We start from the raw sequence: 14,847 nt of genomic DNA on the forward strand, positions 1-14,847 counted from the left end.
ATAAAACCGCTTACCAGCCGGGAGAAGACAGTAAAAATCCGGTTAGCTTGAAGCAGACGGATTTCATTGAGGTGTGGGTAAGGCTTTCTAATTTATAGCCTAATCAGAACTCAGAAGTAAACCACCGAGGGTAGTAGTGTAGTGTCTCCATCACTGGAGTGATTCAAATGAGGGGAAGATCTGTCAGGAGTGGCGTAGCTGTCAAGTGTGCGAGTGCGGGGTTTGAGTCTCGCTAAGGTCGTTTTTGCTTCTCTCGGTTTGCCTGGTTGCACAAAGCCATTGCTTGCACTCTCCAACTTCCCTGACCTTTTGATCTGTGTCTGAAAGTCTCTGTGTGGTGACGGTTTCAACTCACAGCTGTAGGAAAGCTAAAAGCAGAAGGAGACTTGGGACGGCTTCTAAGTGGAAGGCAGCTCTGGCTTTTCAGGAGTCCTGCTCCATTACAGGCTGAGGCAGGGCGTGCGAGCACCTTCCCCATGACCTGGCAGGGCTGACTTCAGCATCTCCTCCTGACTTGATTCCTCTCACTGTCGGGGCTTTGAATTACCAGTGACCCCAGTGACAGCGTGGCCCTGGGGCTCCTTGCCCACCCTGGCTTGGAGGCTGCTCCTACCCCTAAGCTGCACAGGGCTCAGGAGCCAAAGGCTGGATGCACATAGCTGTTGTCTTTCCAGGACAATCTAGGTTTTGACCTTCACCATGCCACCATAATTTGGACCAAGGGGCTTTGTTTTGTGGGTGGGGTTTTTTTGGTGGTTTTTTGTTGTTGTTTTTTTAACATAGGTAACATGTCCTATATTTAACAGCTATAGGAAAATGTGTGCGGGAGACTCGGCTTAGACAGCTCAAAGGGACCTTTGCCTGAAAAGGTGCAGGAGTCTTCAGTTTTGTGAAAACTGTACTGTAGGCAAAACTTTCAAATCTGTTCCCCTGTGGCTTGGTTATTTGGTCATCAATTAATTTATTTATAGATAAGTGTGGTTTTGTTTTTTTTTTTTAAAAGAGACATTGGCTTACATTGGCAACTGAAACGATTAGAAATCACACAAAACTCAGGAATCCCCATCTGAAACTTTCTTGACTGATGGGATAACTTCTTCCACTGAAATATCATTGTGAAAGAACCAAGAGTGTGTAGTTTCTCCGGTTTTTTCCTCTGGTGGTTTCCCCTGATGGTTTTCAAAGCTCCATACTATGTGTTATTCTGTGCACGTAGCACTGTATCGAAATGGCCGATGATAACGAAGATCTGCAGGCAGATGAAGAGCTCCCGGCTCCAGCTGAGGACAGCTTTGAGCAGCTGGAGAACGATAGCCCTGCTGAGCGCAGCGGGCACGTGGCGGTCACTGATGGACGCTGCATGTACGTCTGGGGAGGCTATAAGGTACGCTGCTCTCCTTGTTAAGTAAGCTGCCTGCCACCCGTGGTGCTGGTAATTACATCCCATCAGTTTGGGAGCGACTCTGTGAAATTATCCCTCCCCCAGAAAAGAAAAGCTCCAGTTATCAAATCGGAATATGACATTTAAGAATTTTTAAATATTGAAATAAATCCTGAGAGTTAAATGCAGATCTTGGCAAACAGATAACTTTTGTGGGATGCAGGGTGTTGTTTGCCTTTGTCAACTCACGTGTCTGTTGGAAAAGAAGGAAATACTGTCTGATTTGAAAGGCGCACCGTGCAAAATGGTGCTTTTATTTACAGCATTATCAGCACAACTATATATTGCATGTTAATGATCACGGGTTGGTTATTTGTCACACTGGGGTATGCGTGTACTGCAGACAGAACCAGGTCATTTTACAATTTTGACAGGAATGAAGATGAATTGTCAATGAACTCGGTAAATAAATTGGTAGCTCAAGACAAAGCTTTTGGTGTGTTGTTCCGCTGGTGTGATGCAGGGGGTGGAGGAACTAAAAAGGAGATCTTGGCTCATTTATGCCTCCTAGATATCCTGCTTGGGCTATGAAAAGGAGGTTTAACTTCTATTTACCCCAGTCTCTGGCTCTGCAGAGTTAGACCAGTCTCTGGTCCCCCGCAGAAGCTAAAATAGGCTAATAGCTGCGTTCCAAGGGTTGCTGCACAGGTGAGAGGCGCAGGAGCGCAGCAGGCACTGCTCCTGCTGTGTTCTGTTCTGTGATTAGATCTCTGAGGGGGTGTAAACATTCTCAGGAGTCTGTAATTCAGTGTGGCAAGCATCCTTCTGACGTTGCTTTTTCTTTTCTCACCTGTTCTGCAGAATGCCCAAGTTAGGGGATTTTACGACTTCTATCTGCCTAGAGATGAAATATGGATCTACAACATGGAAACTGGAAGATGGTACGGTAAATAATTAACTTAGTTGTTGTTTTGGGAGGAAAAAAAGAGATAAATTCTTAAATTGGTATAGAAAGCATGCTGAAGGTCTGTGAACAGAGAGAGAATTCCCTCATCTCTATCAAACTGTTGCATAAATGTGTGAAATATTTCCCAAATATTTCTTTTTTTCTGTGAAAAGAGCAAATATGTTTTCATAGGGTAAAGTAGGAGAGGCAGCTTGGACAAGCAGCCCATACAGGAGTATGCGATCAACAGTGCGAAGTGTTTTGGGATGCCTGGTATAGGATATAGCACCTGAAAATCGTATTTGTGCCACTTTTGATTACAGTGGTACATTGGTGGGGGAACCTGTACTGAATTTTTTATTTGTTGTCCTTTTAAGAAGTTGGTTTTAAATGTTGATGCAGCCAAAGAAACTACTGTGTCATCTTAGATCACTGGGAGCCTGGAAGTTGTGAGAAACCTGCGTGCCTGATAGCGCGAGACGAGGGAATCCAGCGCTCCAGCTCTGTAGCTACCTTGGGCCTGGGGCCTGGCGCTGCGAAGCCAAGTCCCCTGAGCACTTAGCAGAAAGTGCAACTTCAGCAGTGCTTCCAGTCCTCATTGTGGTTAGGGACAGCCTGGGACATGGGCTGGAAGCTCATCTTTGTGGTTATAATGTTTACAAACATTAAAAATCCAGTAGCAAAATAGAAACCTTCAGTTTAGACAGGTGCATCCTCTTTGCCTGAGGATCTTTCTGAGGATTTTGAACGTGAAAGGCGTACCAAACTCCTGAACTGGGCAGACAGGATTCCTCCCCCACAAAACACGTATTAATTAAACTGCCTTTTCCCCACGCCCCTCTGTCATACCAGGTTAGTGTTGTAAATTGTTCAACCTGCAAAGGTGTGAAGATCTCATAACTGAATGGTCCACAGTGACCTATTGTCATTAAAAACATACAGGTAGTGTTATAAAATTCCACTCTGGATAAAATTATTTTTGTTCATTTTTATTAGATAAAATATTTTAAACTGTGCTTTTAGGAAGAAGAGTAAAACAGAGGGAGATGTTCCACCTTCCATGTCTGGAAGTTGTGCCGTGTGTGTAGACAGAGTGGTGTACCTCTTTGGAGGACATCATGCACGTGGCAATACGAACAAGGTTAGTAATCTAAAGGTAAACTCCTCCTCACAATGAAGTTTCTCCTCATTAGCTTTTGTTCACATTTTTTATAAACTAGAGGTGGCCTTTTCAGTTAATTAAAATCTGTCCAAAGCAAGAAGTGTATAATCTTAACAAATCAGGAGACATGAGTCTCTGCTCACTGCAAGGAGGTTGGACTAGATGACCTTTAAAGGTCCCTTCCAACCCAAAGATTCTATGATTCTGTTTTCTTCTGAATGACTGGACAGGTTGGATCTCATTTCAGAGCTTAAACGTTAATAACAAGGCATGCTGAGCGTGTATCGTCACTGTGTCCTCCATGGCTTCTGCAGCATAATATTTTAATCTACTGACTATTACTGCTAGTTCTTGGAAGCAGATAACCAGCTTTCTCATCCTGTCAGCGGCTTCCCCAGATGCGAACTAACTGAAACCGTGTTCTTTTTGTGCTTGCCTAAGAAGTTTTGACTAACAAAATACGGTGCTTACCACTTGGATTATTTGTCCAAGTGAAAAAATAATTTTTCCAGGTGACTAGCTGGCTGACTTTTACCAGTTCAGTGTATTACTTTTCTGCAACAGGTCAGCTAACACGATGTTTGTAGAACAGGTCAGCCTTCAGCTCTGCATCGTTTCACATGATGATTGTACTCGGGTAGCTTTACACTGCTGAAGAAACACCACGACCTATTATTTGTTTTGGTTGCGGTTGTTCTTGTGCAATTCACCTGGTAAAAATTGTATTGCATTGGTGCCTTTGAGTTTGCCTCTTTTGAAGGATGGGATTTTCCAGAGTTCACTGAAATAATATCAGGAGGTGATTTGTAACTGCTCTGTAGGTGTTTGAACTATTATTCTTCTCTGGAGTCTCTGATAATATTTTTTGACATTCTGAAGCGTGGTTTAAATGTAACAGTTTTGGCCTTGCTCTTAAATATAAACTGAAAGTAGCTTGATGCAATGCTTGCAAAGAGTCTGAAGCAGACGACATTTACAATGTGTGACTTGCTTCCTTCCTGCTGCAGTGTTCTTACTTTTCAGTTAGTGTATATATGTGTATCAGCTATTTCTCTCCATGTAAAACGATGTAACACACAGAGAAGGGATGATACTGTAAAAAAAATATTTTTTTAGACCAGATATTTTTTTTTTATTGTAAGACAGTTGCTACTTTGTGCACACCTTCATTGTATCCCATGTCAGCTTTTGGATAGTAAAACTCAGTGTCTGTAGTCCTGTTACTTCTGTAAAAGGTGTTTGGGGCTTGAGTCTGCAAAAAGATAAGGATCTTTGGATCCATATTTTGTTCCATGCGTTGTCAGTGCTCTGTGCAGCTAGGATAAGAACTTTAAATTTATTTCTGTACCAATACATGCTAATTAGAAATTAATATTTTAACATTAGTCAGATTTAAGCTTTAAGCTGTGTGGGTAAAAAAAAATCTTTTTATTTTCTACAGTTCTACATGTTAAATTCCAGATCCACGGACAAAGTGCTGCAGTGGGTCAGAGTAGAGTGTCAGGGGGTACCCCCTTCATCAAAGGACAAACTTGGCGTTTGGGTTTACAAAAACAAGTAAGGCTCCAGCAACGAAGTCAGCACAGCTATCGTTGCACGTGTGTTTGCTTTTAATCACCTGTGGTCTTGTCACTGTTGTGTCTTTTCGTCTGAATAAGAGCTGCAGAAGGACTTTTTGCCTGCAGCACATACATGCTTCAGGAAGATGCTGGATTTCTTCCTCAGCCAGCCTTTAAAAACTGTTCTGTCCTTTAACGGTTGATGAGCGAAAAACCTCACTCACAATTTCGGTATATGTAAGCTGCAAAGTATCTGTGTGAGTCACAGTCCAAAACGTAGGCTCATTAGAGGCAAATCTTCCATGGTGCGTTCTCGGTACCTCGCTTTAAAGACACTGCGTTGTGGTTGCTTATATCAGCGTCATTACTCTTGGCAGTTGTGTCTGGAATTATTCTTCGCAGAAGCCTGTTCTAGGATTTCCCCTATCACACAAAATGAAGTCTTTTGGTCATGTCTTGTGGGACAGCTTGCATTTCTTTGATAGTTGAAGAGCAGGAAGCCATGTCAATCTTAAAATTACGTGTGGCTTTTTCAGCGAGGCACATGCTTAATTTGGTGTGTTTTGTGCTGGTTGCACAAAACCAGGAATGTGTTAGATGAGCTGATGTTGATGTTATCAGATATAATGTGTTGGGAGAGTGTCCCAGAGATGCCAGAAGGCCTTTTGGCACTGCAAACCTCGGAAAAGATGAGGAAGACAAGGAGAAGGTGTTGAGCTTCCCCCATTTAGTTAGTGTAGTGCTAGTCCCCTAAGCAGGGAGCTGTGTGATGAGATCATTCCAGCCTTCCGGCACTGGAGGATAGACTGAGGAAAGCCCCTGTTGTAGGTAGGTGGTTTCCTGCTTCCACAAGCTTGCCGTATCCCAGCTGCTCAGGCGGTTGGGGATGGAAGTGAATTCTCTCAGCGGTGGTCAGGGGCTTTTGGCTCTCTTCTTGGAGCGTCTGCCCAGGGCTGGTTTCTCAGAAAGTTCCTGTCTCCCAGAGAACAGAACTCCAAAACGCTCTGGCACAGGTGACAGCTCACGTGGCCGGAATTGTCCCCTCGCAGGAGAAGCTGGAAAGGCTGATCCCCGCAGAGCAGGGCTCTCTCTGCAGGCTGTGGGCCAGGCGCCCGGCGTGGGCAGTGCTGCTGGGTGCATGATGCCGGGGGCTGAGGAGGTCTGGTGTGAATGTGGCGGTCAGGGGCCTCTAGTTCTCCTTTGGTCACAACTGGCAAGGGTTACACGTTCTTACTGTCTTGTCACGTCAGGGTAGGCGTTTAAGCTGTTACCTACAAGCTTGTGCTGCTTTGTCCATTACATGGAGAGAAAGCTCACTGTTACGGTATTTGCTGTGTGATTTGCTGCAGAAACTCACGAAAGAGAGGAAATTGCCCGTGGTGCTGCTTTTCAGATTCTTGATATGGAGAAAAAGCTTGTTGTTAGGATACTTGATGTGATCAGTTTAGATGTAAACCTGTGCAAGACTGGAGGTGTAGGTTTTTAGTTAGGTGGTGTAGATTGCTTTCTGTTACTTCATAATTCAATAAGAATTTCTGTCAAAACCATGCCATTAGTTTCTAATATGTTCTAAAACCCAAACATAAAATTTAAAGGTATATTGCATTTTAAAAAACAAAAGAACAGTAAAAACAGATGAGTGACAGCTCATAGTAACGGTTCTTTGGGCTTTGAAACAAAATGCAACAAGTACAAAGGAAAATGTCTTTCTCCCCCCAAAACTAAAAACTTCCCAGGCAGCTTCATTGGTAGAGGGTCTGCTCCATGTAGCGTCCCTTGGTCTCCTGCCCTGCCTAGCGCACCTCTCCACAGTGACCATGCCCCAGTTGCAGTGCTTTCCCTTTGCTTCTCACAGGAGTGTCTGTGAACATTTTGGGCTTAGGGAAAATGGGCAGAGGGCTTGGAAAGGGTGGAGGAGGGAAAATGAAGGAATAAACACCTGTAGCTGCTGTGTGGGAGCCCCGGTAGCGAAGGCAGAAGCGCAGCGACCAGGCAGCAGGCCTGGTAGCTTCACACATTTGGAACTGGTGCAAAGCTTGGAAGCCTGAGGCCTGGGAAACAGCTACAGAGGGAGTTAGTGTGGGTGGTAGTGTCGATTAGGCAAGGGATGGGGCCCCACACCTGGAAAACTTGCACTGTAGACATAGTGGAAGTAATGAAGCCAAAGGAGCTTCCCTGGTTATTGTGTCTTCTGTTTGAGCACAGCCTCTACAGAACTTTAATTTGTAGCAACAGATGAGATAGCATTTCTAATAGATCTTGATGCATGCTTTGTTTCAGGCTAATATTTTTTGGAGGCTATGGTTATTTTCCTGAAGGGAAACAACGGGGGACTTTTGAATTTGATGAAACCTCTTTTTGGGTAAGTAAGTAAACCTTGAAACAATTTCCATTTAAACTTTAGTATTTGGTTAGTGCTTATTAAAACTTGTTGCTTATTTAATATTTTTAAAGAATTCAGGTCTTCCTAGAGGATGGAATGACCATGTGCATGTTCTGGACACGGAAACTTTTACTTGGAGCCAGCCTATAACTACGGTAATTATTAGTCTTATGTCAGTTAATTAAGTTACAGCTTTTAAGAAATATGTGCACTGTCTTGTAGCATCTCTTGTAGCATCCCGTGAAAATAAGCATGACTCTGGTAGGCCTGGCTTCACTGCTTTAATTTGTGTCAAGTTAGAGGAGGGCGGTGATAAAATGGCCTCCTTGCGTAGCTGTGCGGGGTCAGTGTGGCCTGTCCCAGCAGCAGTGGCTCTGGGCCGCAGATGTTCCGACTGCCTGGCTGTGTGGCTCGGTTAACTTGCAGCGTGAAGCTGTTTTAACCTGTTGTATCTCATGGGTGGTCCTATCTCTAATCGGTAACTCCCTGGCATTATTTTAGAAGATGTGGTTAACTGCAAGCAAGAGGCATGGAAATTCACCCAAAATACATTTTTCTAGTTTCCTGCTCCACCCTGCAGCCTTGTTTAGATGTCACCACTCTTGAACTGCCAAGTGTTTAGTTGTCGGGTGCTCTGTGATCCTGCCTTCTTCGGGATATAAACCAGTGCCTAAATGCCAGGAGTTAGAAAAGATGGAAGAGCTCTCTGAAATACCTGGTGCTAGCTAGCAGGAGGACGTGAGAAATGCCTTACAGGGTCATGAGGCTGGGAGTCCACAAATGGACCATGTGGAGCTGATCTTGCCTCCGTGGTGCTTGCTTTCTCCATGGGACAAATCACAGCTCTAGCTGTGGCTGGCGGGAAGCACTGCGTCTGCAGTGCTGCTGGTTTCTGCCGTTCTGGCTTCCCTCCTGGGACACGCAGGCTGATCCAGCCAGGGGAGGAAGCCTGGTCAGGAGCTAAGCTTAGGACTCTGTGACCAGGGCGCTCTTCCCTTCTTGCGCTTCTGAGCGAGCTGTCTTAATTCCCTGTGCCCTGCTGTCTTGCCAGCAAAGTGTGACTGTTCATTTCTCTTCGATATATGGACTCAGTGAGGTGTCATTAGCTTGTGTTTGCAATCTTACCTACAACACGCTTGGTAGAATTAGCCTTGGAAACATCTCCTCAAAATAAAAATTACCTGCTGCCTATTCAGTAGCGTTCTTGAGGCCATTTAACCTGAATTCAAACCATTTATTTACCTAGGTCCTCTCCCCTCTCTAAAAACGGGGAACTTGCTTTTTATTTTGATCTTCCTCCATCTTTTATCCTGTTGACTTGCTTGCTTTCACACTTCAGTGGCATGGAGCTCAGGGAAATGAAACGTATGGTTTCCTGTCATCCTCACTGTAATGTGACGGTTTGGTACGCTTCACTTGGGTGCTGGATTGTGGTCACAACCAAATGAAATGCCCCATAATTGCAAATATACACCATTTGCAAGTATTCAGGAACAGGCAAATGGAGCGATAGTGCCACAGAATTGGAGGAAATTAAATCTGAGATAAGTAACTCCTTATACAGATTACCAAAGAATTTCTTTGTCTTACTACATACAGACCTCAAGTATTTCAGAAGTAACTCAGGAAAAATACCATTTAATGATTTATTGTGTCATTGTCTCATTTACCATCCGAGGTCCTTTGTGACTGTCTGAACCCTCTTCTAAAAGCAAAATTTATACCTTGACACTTAAAGAGGGAGGGAAAAAATAATCCATTTTTAATGAGTTTTCTGATCTTCCATCCATCAAAAAAAATCAAGTTTCTGCACACAGAATGACTTACTGGATGTTTTTTCACTCTCTGTTCCTTGTTGGCCTTAAATCTGACTTTAGTTCAGCCTTTCTTCTCCTTGCGTGACTGATTTGTGGAGCTGTGAGACCTTGCTTTGCCTTGGGTGCGATGTCCAGGTGAGCTCTCCTGGGAGAGGAGAGGAGCCGGGCCCTGCCCCGCTGTGTCTGCTGTTGCCCCGCGTCTCCCAGGGTGCCTGGCGCAGCCGTAGCCGTGCGCAACGGGCATCTTCAGCCCCGCTCCTCTTCGCTTGATCTACTGCGGGTTTCTGGTGAAATGGCATTTTCTTTCTTGTGTTAATGTATCGAATAAGCTTACCTTATTTCACATTTTCTTTTCCTAGGGTAAAACTCCGTCACCACGAGCAGCTCACGCCTGCGCTACAGTTGGGAACAGAGGCTACGTGTTTGGTGGCAGATACAGAGTAAGCCCCAACCCAATTTAATGATATGTTATTGAAACCTGAATGGAGTATTTCAGCCATGGTCTGCTTTATTGTAGGAGTCCAGGATGAACGATCTTTACTATCTGAATCTGGATACGTGGGAGTGGAATGAAATGTAGGTACTAAAACTTGAGTTCTTTTGTTTGTGAAGCAGTATGAAGATGCCATTCTTGCTTCTCATCGTTCTAGTGAAACTTTGTAAACTCCAGCAAGTAAAAAAGTAAACAAGTCAGTTGTCAAGTAGAACTGATCCTCCTGATCAGTTGCTAACTCTTGCTGTCAGGCTTTTTTAGGTATTGACACGACTAAAATTCTTTTACTGTGCCTAAAGAAATTAAACTTGCTGTTGGGTCATGAGCTATGCATGGTATGAAGCTGCAGCCCTCAAATATCTGAAAAATCATCAGAGCAGAAAAGAGCAGCAGTATGTTATTGTAGTGCATATTGTAATTTACAGTGCTTTTATTGAAATACAGAATCACGCAAGGCATTTGCCCAGTTGGCCGGTCGTGGCATTCTTTAACACCAATTTCCTCAGATCACCTCTTTCTCTTTGGAGGATTCACCACAGACAAGCAGCCATTAAGTAAGTCGCTCCAAAAGGATTTTGTGTTGTCTTTGTGTTCTTAAACTGTTGTGCACAGAAGCTTGAGTTATTGCCTAGTCACCTTAAATGCTTTCTAAATTCCTTCCATGCACTTGTGATCCAACTCTTTATGGTCAACAGCTAATTTCACAGAGTAGGAGTCACTGAGTGTGTTGAGACACTATTATTTATAGAAACTAATCTGCTCTAAAAATGTATCATCTAATGCAAATTGCAGTTAGTAAGAGCTTTACAGTTCTCCGTCTTTCCCTTCTGACTTTGCTCCCATAAACCATTATTAAATGCCTGTTTTCAAACAGACAGCCCAAAGTTTCATAGAGTTTTTTCCTAAAAACTTGATTTATTTAAGAACAAAAATGGACTGTGTTACACCAGACTACATGTGTATTGCAAATGTGAAAGAACTAACGGAATGCTGTTTGTGTTTGGGGTTTTGCTTGTTTTCAGGTGACGCTTGGATTTATTGTATCAGCAAGAATGAGTGGATACAGTTTGAGCATAACTATTCTGAAAAACCAAGGTATGGTAGACACTTCCCTGGAAACTCACAAAAAAAGAGTGAGGAAGCTTTTCATGTCGCGTGTCAGAGAGAGGACACACATTCCTCTTTGCAGCACTCATTTTTCTTAACAATACAATACTAGTGCTGGCTTCTGCCTCAGAAATGCAGGTGTATTGGACGTGTGTACAAAAAGCAAGATGAATACCACTGTAGGGCTGGTGCTGGAGGTAGCAGATAGCTGAGTGTTTGTGAAATGGCAGGAAACACGGGGATTGAGGGTTTGATCTCCTGGCTGCAGAGGCCTCTGATCTGCAAGGGCCAGCACAAGAGCTAACTGGAACCCAGGAGTTCTTGCTCTGCCAGCAAACTGGACCCAGGCAGGTGTCACTGTTTTTGAGCATCCTTGCTGGTGGCTAGTTCTGTGCACACCCGGATATTTTTGTCTTCCTGATGAGTAAATTAGAGATGATGACCTGCAATTTAAAAGCATCAAAACTACCGTGATGCATGTATATGGCATTGAAAACACTCGTGTCATGAGTTACTGTGGGCCATCTTGTTTGGGGAAGTGTTCTGGTGGAGGTTAAATGAGTAAAGCAGCGATGCTTCCTGGCCTGCCCAGTCTGGCCTTGCCCTTGCTGCTGGTGGGGATGAGGAGGGGTCTGTCTTCCTGAGGCAGTGACAAGGCTGAGCTGGTGCCCCCCAATTCCCCTGCCCCCTTTGGAGCAGCAGGACAGTGGCACGGTGTTGCTGAACGTGTGTGTGAGACGAGTTGTTTCCCCAAGCCTTAGGAGAGCAATACAGAATCTGACTGACGGTTCATTCGCTCTTTTCACTCAAGGGGAACATGAAGGTAAAGTTTGTGCAAGCAGATCACAAGGGCCGTTCTCCAGAAGCAACAGGGCCGTGGGTTTCACACGTGCCTGCACATGTGGGGAGCGTGCAGCGAGCCCCACAGCCCTGCTCAAACCCGGACACCTTTCGTGGCCCTTGGTTTGCTGACCAGTTTTCTTTCTCTTGAGCATAAACTCCTGTTCAAGTAGTCATGTCTCACGTCTCAGTGTACTGTTGGAAGGGCAAATTTGCATGTGTTAACTTCAAATACAAATCTCAAACATGCATTATTGGGTGGGGTGTTTTTTTGGTTTAATGCAGTGCTGACTTCTGTTTCTAGGTTGTGGCATACCGCTTGTGCAAGCGAAGAGGGAGAGGTGATCGTCTTCGGGGGCTGTGCCAACAACTTGCTTGCCCATTCTAAAGCCGTAAGTTTATTTCAAGCTTTCCCTTCCTGTGCAGCCCGGCCCTTCCTGCAGGAGCCGTGGTGTCTTAGCACTCCAGTGAGTGTGAAATGCTGGTAGTCAGCAGCATGATCTTGTGAGGGCTGACAAAGGTGCATAAACAAAGCTCGAAGGGGAAATGCTTTGCTGCTTTTCTGAAAACCAGGTCATTATTCATTATTTAAACAAACTATGACTTACTTTCCCTCACACGTGTGTTTCACTTAGAGCCTGTCCTTATCTCCTAACTACTTTGCCCAGTGCTTCTCACGGGGGTGTTTTCGGAGAGCTCTTCCCCCGCGTAACTTCTTCACTGTGGTGCTTACAGAGAGCCCTGGTGAGACCAGGCAGAATGGAGAGGGGCTCTTCAGCCAGGACGAGGTGTCCCGAGGCCTGTAGAAACAGCAGTTGGCTGGAAAGGGAGACTGGGAAGAAGGGTGCCAGCACCTTCTAGTGTAAGAGCCAGTGGGCGTCAGCTGGAACGGGCGAGTGGCAAACAAGAGTGGTGCAACAGTTCTTTGTGCGCCAGCAGCTGTGCTCTGGCAGATAATGTGTTGATGTGCGTTCAAGGAGCAGGTGTAAACATTTTTAGAAAAACCACCATCAACGGCTGAGTCTGATACAGTCCCCATGTCCAGAGTCCCTCGGTGCAGAGCCCTTAAGACTTGGAAACTGCCCGCAGGTGGTGTTCCCTTCTCTGCCCCCGAGCAGGGGGGTTGGCCAGGCTCAGAGCCGGGACGTGGGGCTCACAGGGCACCCCCTTACGCACTTGTGCCGACTGTAGCTTCTAGCCCTGCCAGGCCAGGGCTCCAGCCCAGGGCTCTGCCTGAGAGCACAGGCAAAGCGAGTGAGCCTGGCCCCTTCCTGCACCCGGTCCCTAACAGCCATTTGTATGAAGTGGCACTAGAGCTGTTTTTTTTGTTCACCTGTAGTTCCCTGAGCTCCTGTAACTTCCCCCACTGTAGGATTTGGAGAGCAATGCTGCATTCAGTTTGCCTGCTTGCCTTTGTGATTTACACAAAGACCGGTCTACGCCCCACCATCAGCCTCTCCAGCCCCCGGAGCTGTGCCGTTTGTGTGAGCCTTGGCTGGTTTGGCTCCTGCTGTAATAACGTGAATTCACATAACCGAGCTGCTTCTCTCTCCGTCTCTCCCCCTCCCCACCCACAGGCTCACAGTAATGAAATACTTGTGTTTTCTCTACAACCAAGATCTCTTGTAAGGTAAGAAAGCAAGACTTCCACATTATTTGCATCTCTATCTCAGACAATTAGTGCAGGGTTACTGCCAGACCTGTTTCTATGTTCCTAAAATACTTGAAAACATTTATTCCCCTAAAGAACAGCAGCCAATTATGAGAGGATAGAGCAAGATTCCTTTCAGCAGCCTGCATTTGGCACCGAAGATGAGAACAAGCCCTCACTAATTAGCTGCAAAGAATGAGCTTACCTTGCAGCCCTTGTTCAAAACCGTGCTAACACCGCCCATGTTTCCCTCTCCCCAAGGCTGTGCCTCGAAGCAGTCATTTGCTTTAAGGAGATGCTGGCCAGTTCCTGGAATTGCCTCCCCAAGCACTTGCTGCACAGCGTCAATCAGCGGTTTGGAAGCAACAACACCTCAGGCTCCTGAGCCCCCCACCACCGGCCGCCGTCTCTGAACGAGCTGTGCCTGGATGAGCAGTTCTTAAGAAGATGTAATAATTTTACCCAGCGTGGCCAACATTAAACTTGTATAGGTTAAATATCCGTATCGTTGTAGGTAGTTGCTTCTTGCCTTTAAGTTGCATGTGAATGGCCTAGAGAGAACCTATTTTTGTGTAAAGAAGTTTGCAATAAATGTATTTAATGCAAGTGGAGATGTATCCTGTGCTTGAGCTAGAACTAGTTCTGGGTTTGTCCGCCTTGAAGTACATGCAAGGGCCAGCCCCCAGCGAGAAGATGGAGCGTGCAGGTGTGGAAACACTTGTTGTGGAGTCCCCAGTCAAGGACCTGAGGACTTCAGTGGCTGTGCAGGCAATACTGAGGCGCACCGTAACTATTTGAGCGTCGCTTTAGTCTAGGCTGAAGATTGCTGTGGCGGGGGAGCAGTCCTGTTTTAGTCTACTGCATTAGGAAACCATCTGCTTAACATTTTGCCACAAATGCTTAAGGTCAGAGAAATGGGATTTGGAAATTGTACATTGTCAGAGTAGATGAACTGTCGTAAACCTTCAGATGTTAAAGCATCACTACTCTCTGCTTGTTTGTAGTTTGGTTTTTTTGGGGAACTCTTTATGTTGTGCAACTTCAATTGTGAACCTTAGGGAGCAGATATTCTGCCCTGACACCTGTAACTGAAAGTGCTTGAGCCTGTTAGCAGCTGTGGAGCTCACCTACAACCAGAACAGCCGGAGGAGCCACAGAGGATGTCAGCTTGGTGGCGATACCCCGAAAAGTGGCTGTGGGAGGGGTGGGTGCCTGCCGTCCCTGACTCAGTGCTGTCAGCAGCCCCAGCAGGTGACATCGGGGACAAGGAACAGGCTGTGCTACTGTGGGGAATGGGTGAAAGCATGTTTAAGCTGTCTTCAAAAAAAATAATTAAAAACTTTGACTTCTAGAACAAAATAATGCCTGTATGGTAATTCCTGCGCCGGTTTCTTTTGTAACCTTTAGCTACAGTTCGGGGCAGTGAGAGCCGAGCTGTGGTGTCACCTCTCTCTGGGGATTGTGCTGATACAGCACACAGGGTTTACAGGGTTTATTCTGACTCTGCA

At 45.4% G+C, this 14,847-nt stretch overlaps 1 protein-coding gene across 1 annotated transcript; it reads left to right on the forward strand.

Moving 5' to 3' along the window:
* Positions 1–1,061: 1,061 nt before the first annotated feature.
* On the forward strand, positions 1,062–13,945 carry KLHDC2 (kelch domain containing 2). Its single transcript, XM_010296838.1, has 13 exons — positions 1,062–1,384; positions 2,243–2,322; positions 3,351–3,468; positions 4,931–5,046; positions 7,329–7,410; positions 7,503–7,586; positions 9,608–9,688; positions 9,766–9,824; positions 10,186–10,295; positions 10,764–10,836; positions 11,993–12,080; positions 13,266–13,318; positions 13,601–13,945. The coding sequence occupies exons 1-13, from the start codon at positions 1,229–1,231 to the stop codon at positions 13,722–13,724; spliced, it is 1,224 nt and encodes a 407-aa protein (XP_010295140.1). The 5' UTR covers positions 1,062–1,228; the 3' UTR covers positions 13,725–13,945.
* The last annotated feature ends 902 nt before the right edge of the window (positions 13,946–14,847 follow it).

The sequence above is a fragment of the Phaethon lepturus genome, unplaced genomic scaffold (genome assembly GCF_000687285.1).
Source record: "Phaethon lepturus isolate BGI_N335 unplaced genomic scaffold, ASM68728v1 scaffold22711, whole genome shotgun sequence".
Lineage (NCBI taxonomy): Eukaryota > Metazoa > Chordata > Aves > Phaethontiformes > Phaethontidae > Phaethon > Phaethon lepturus.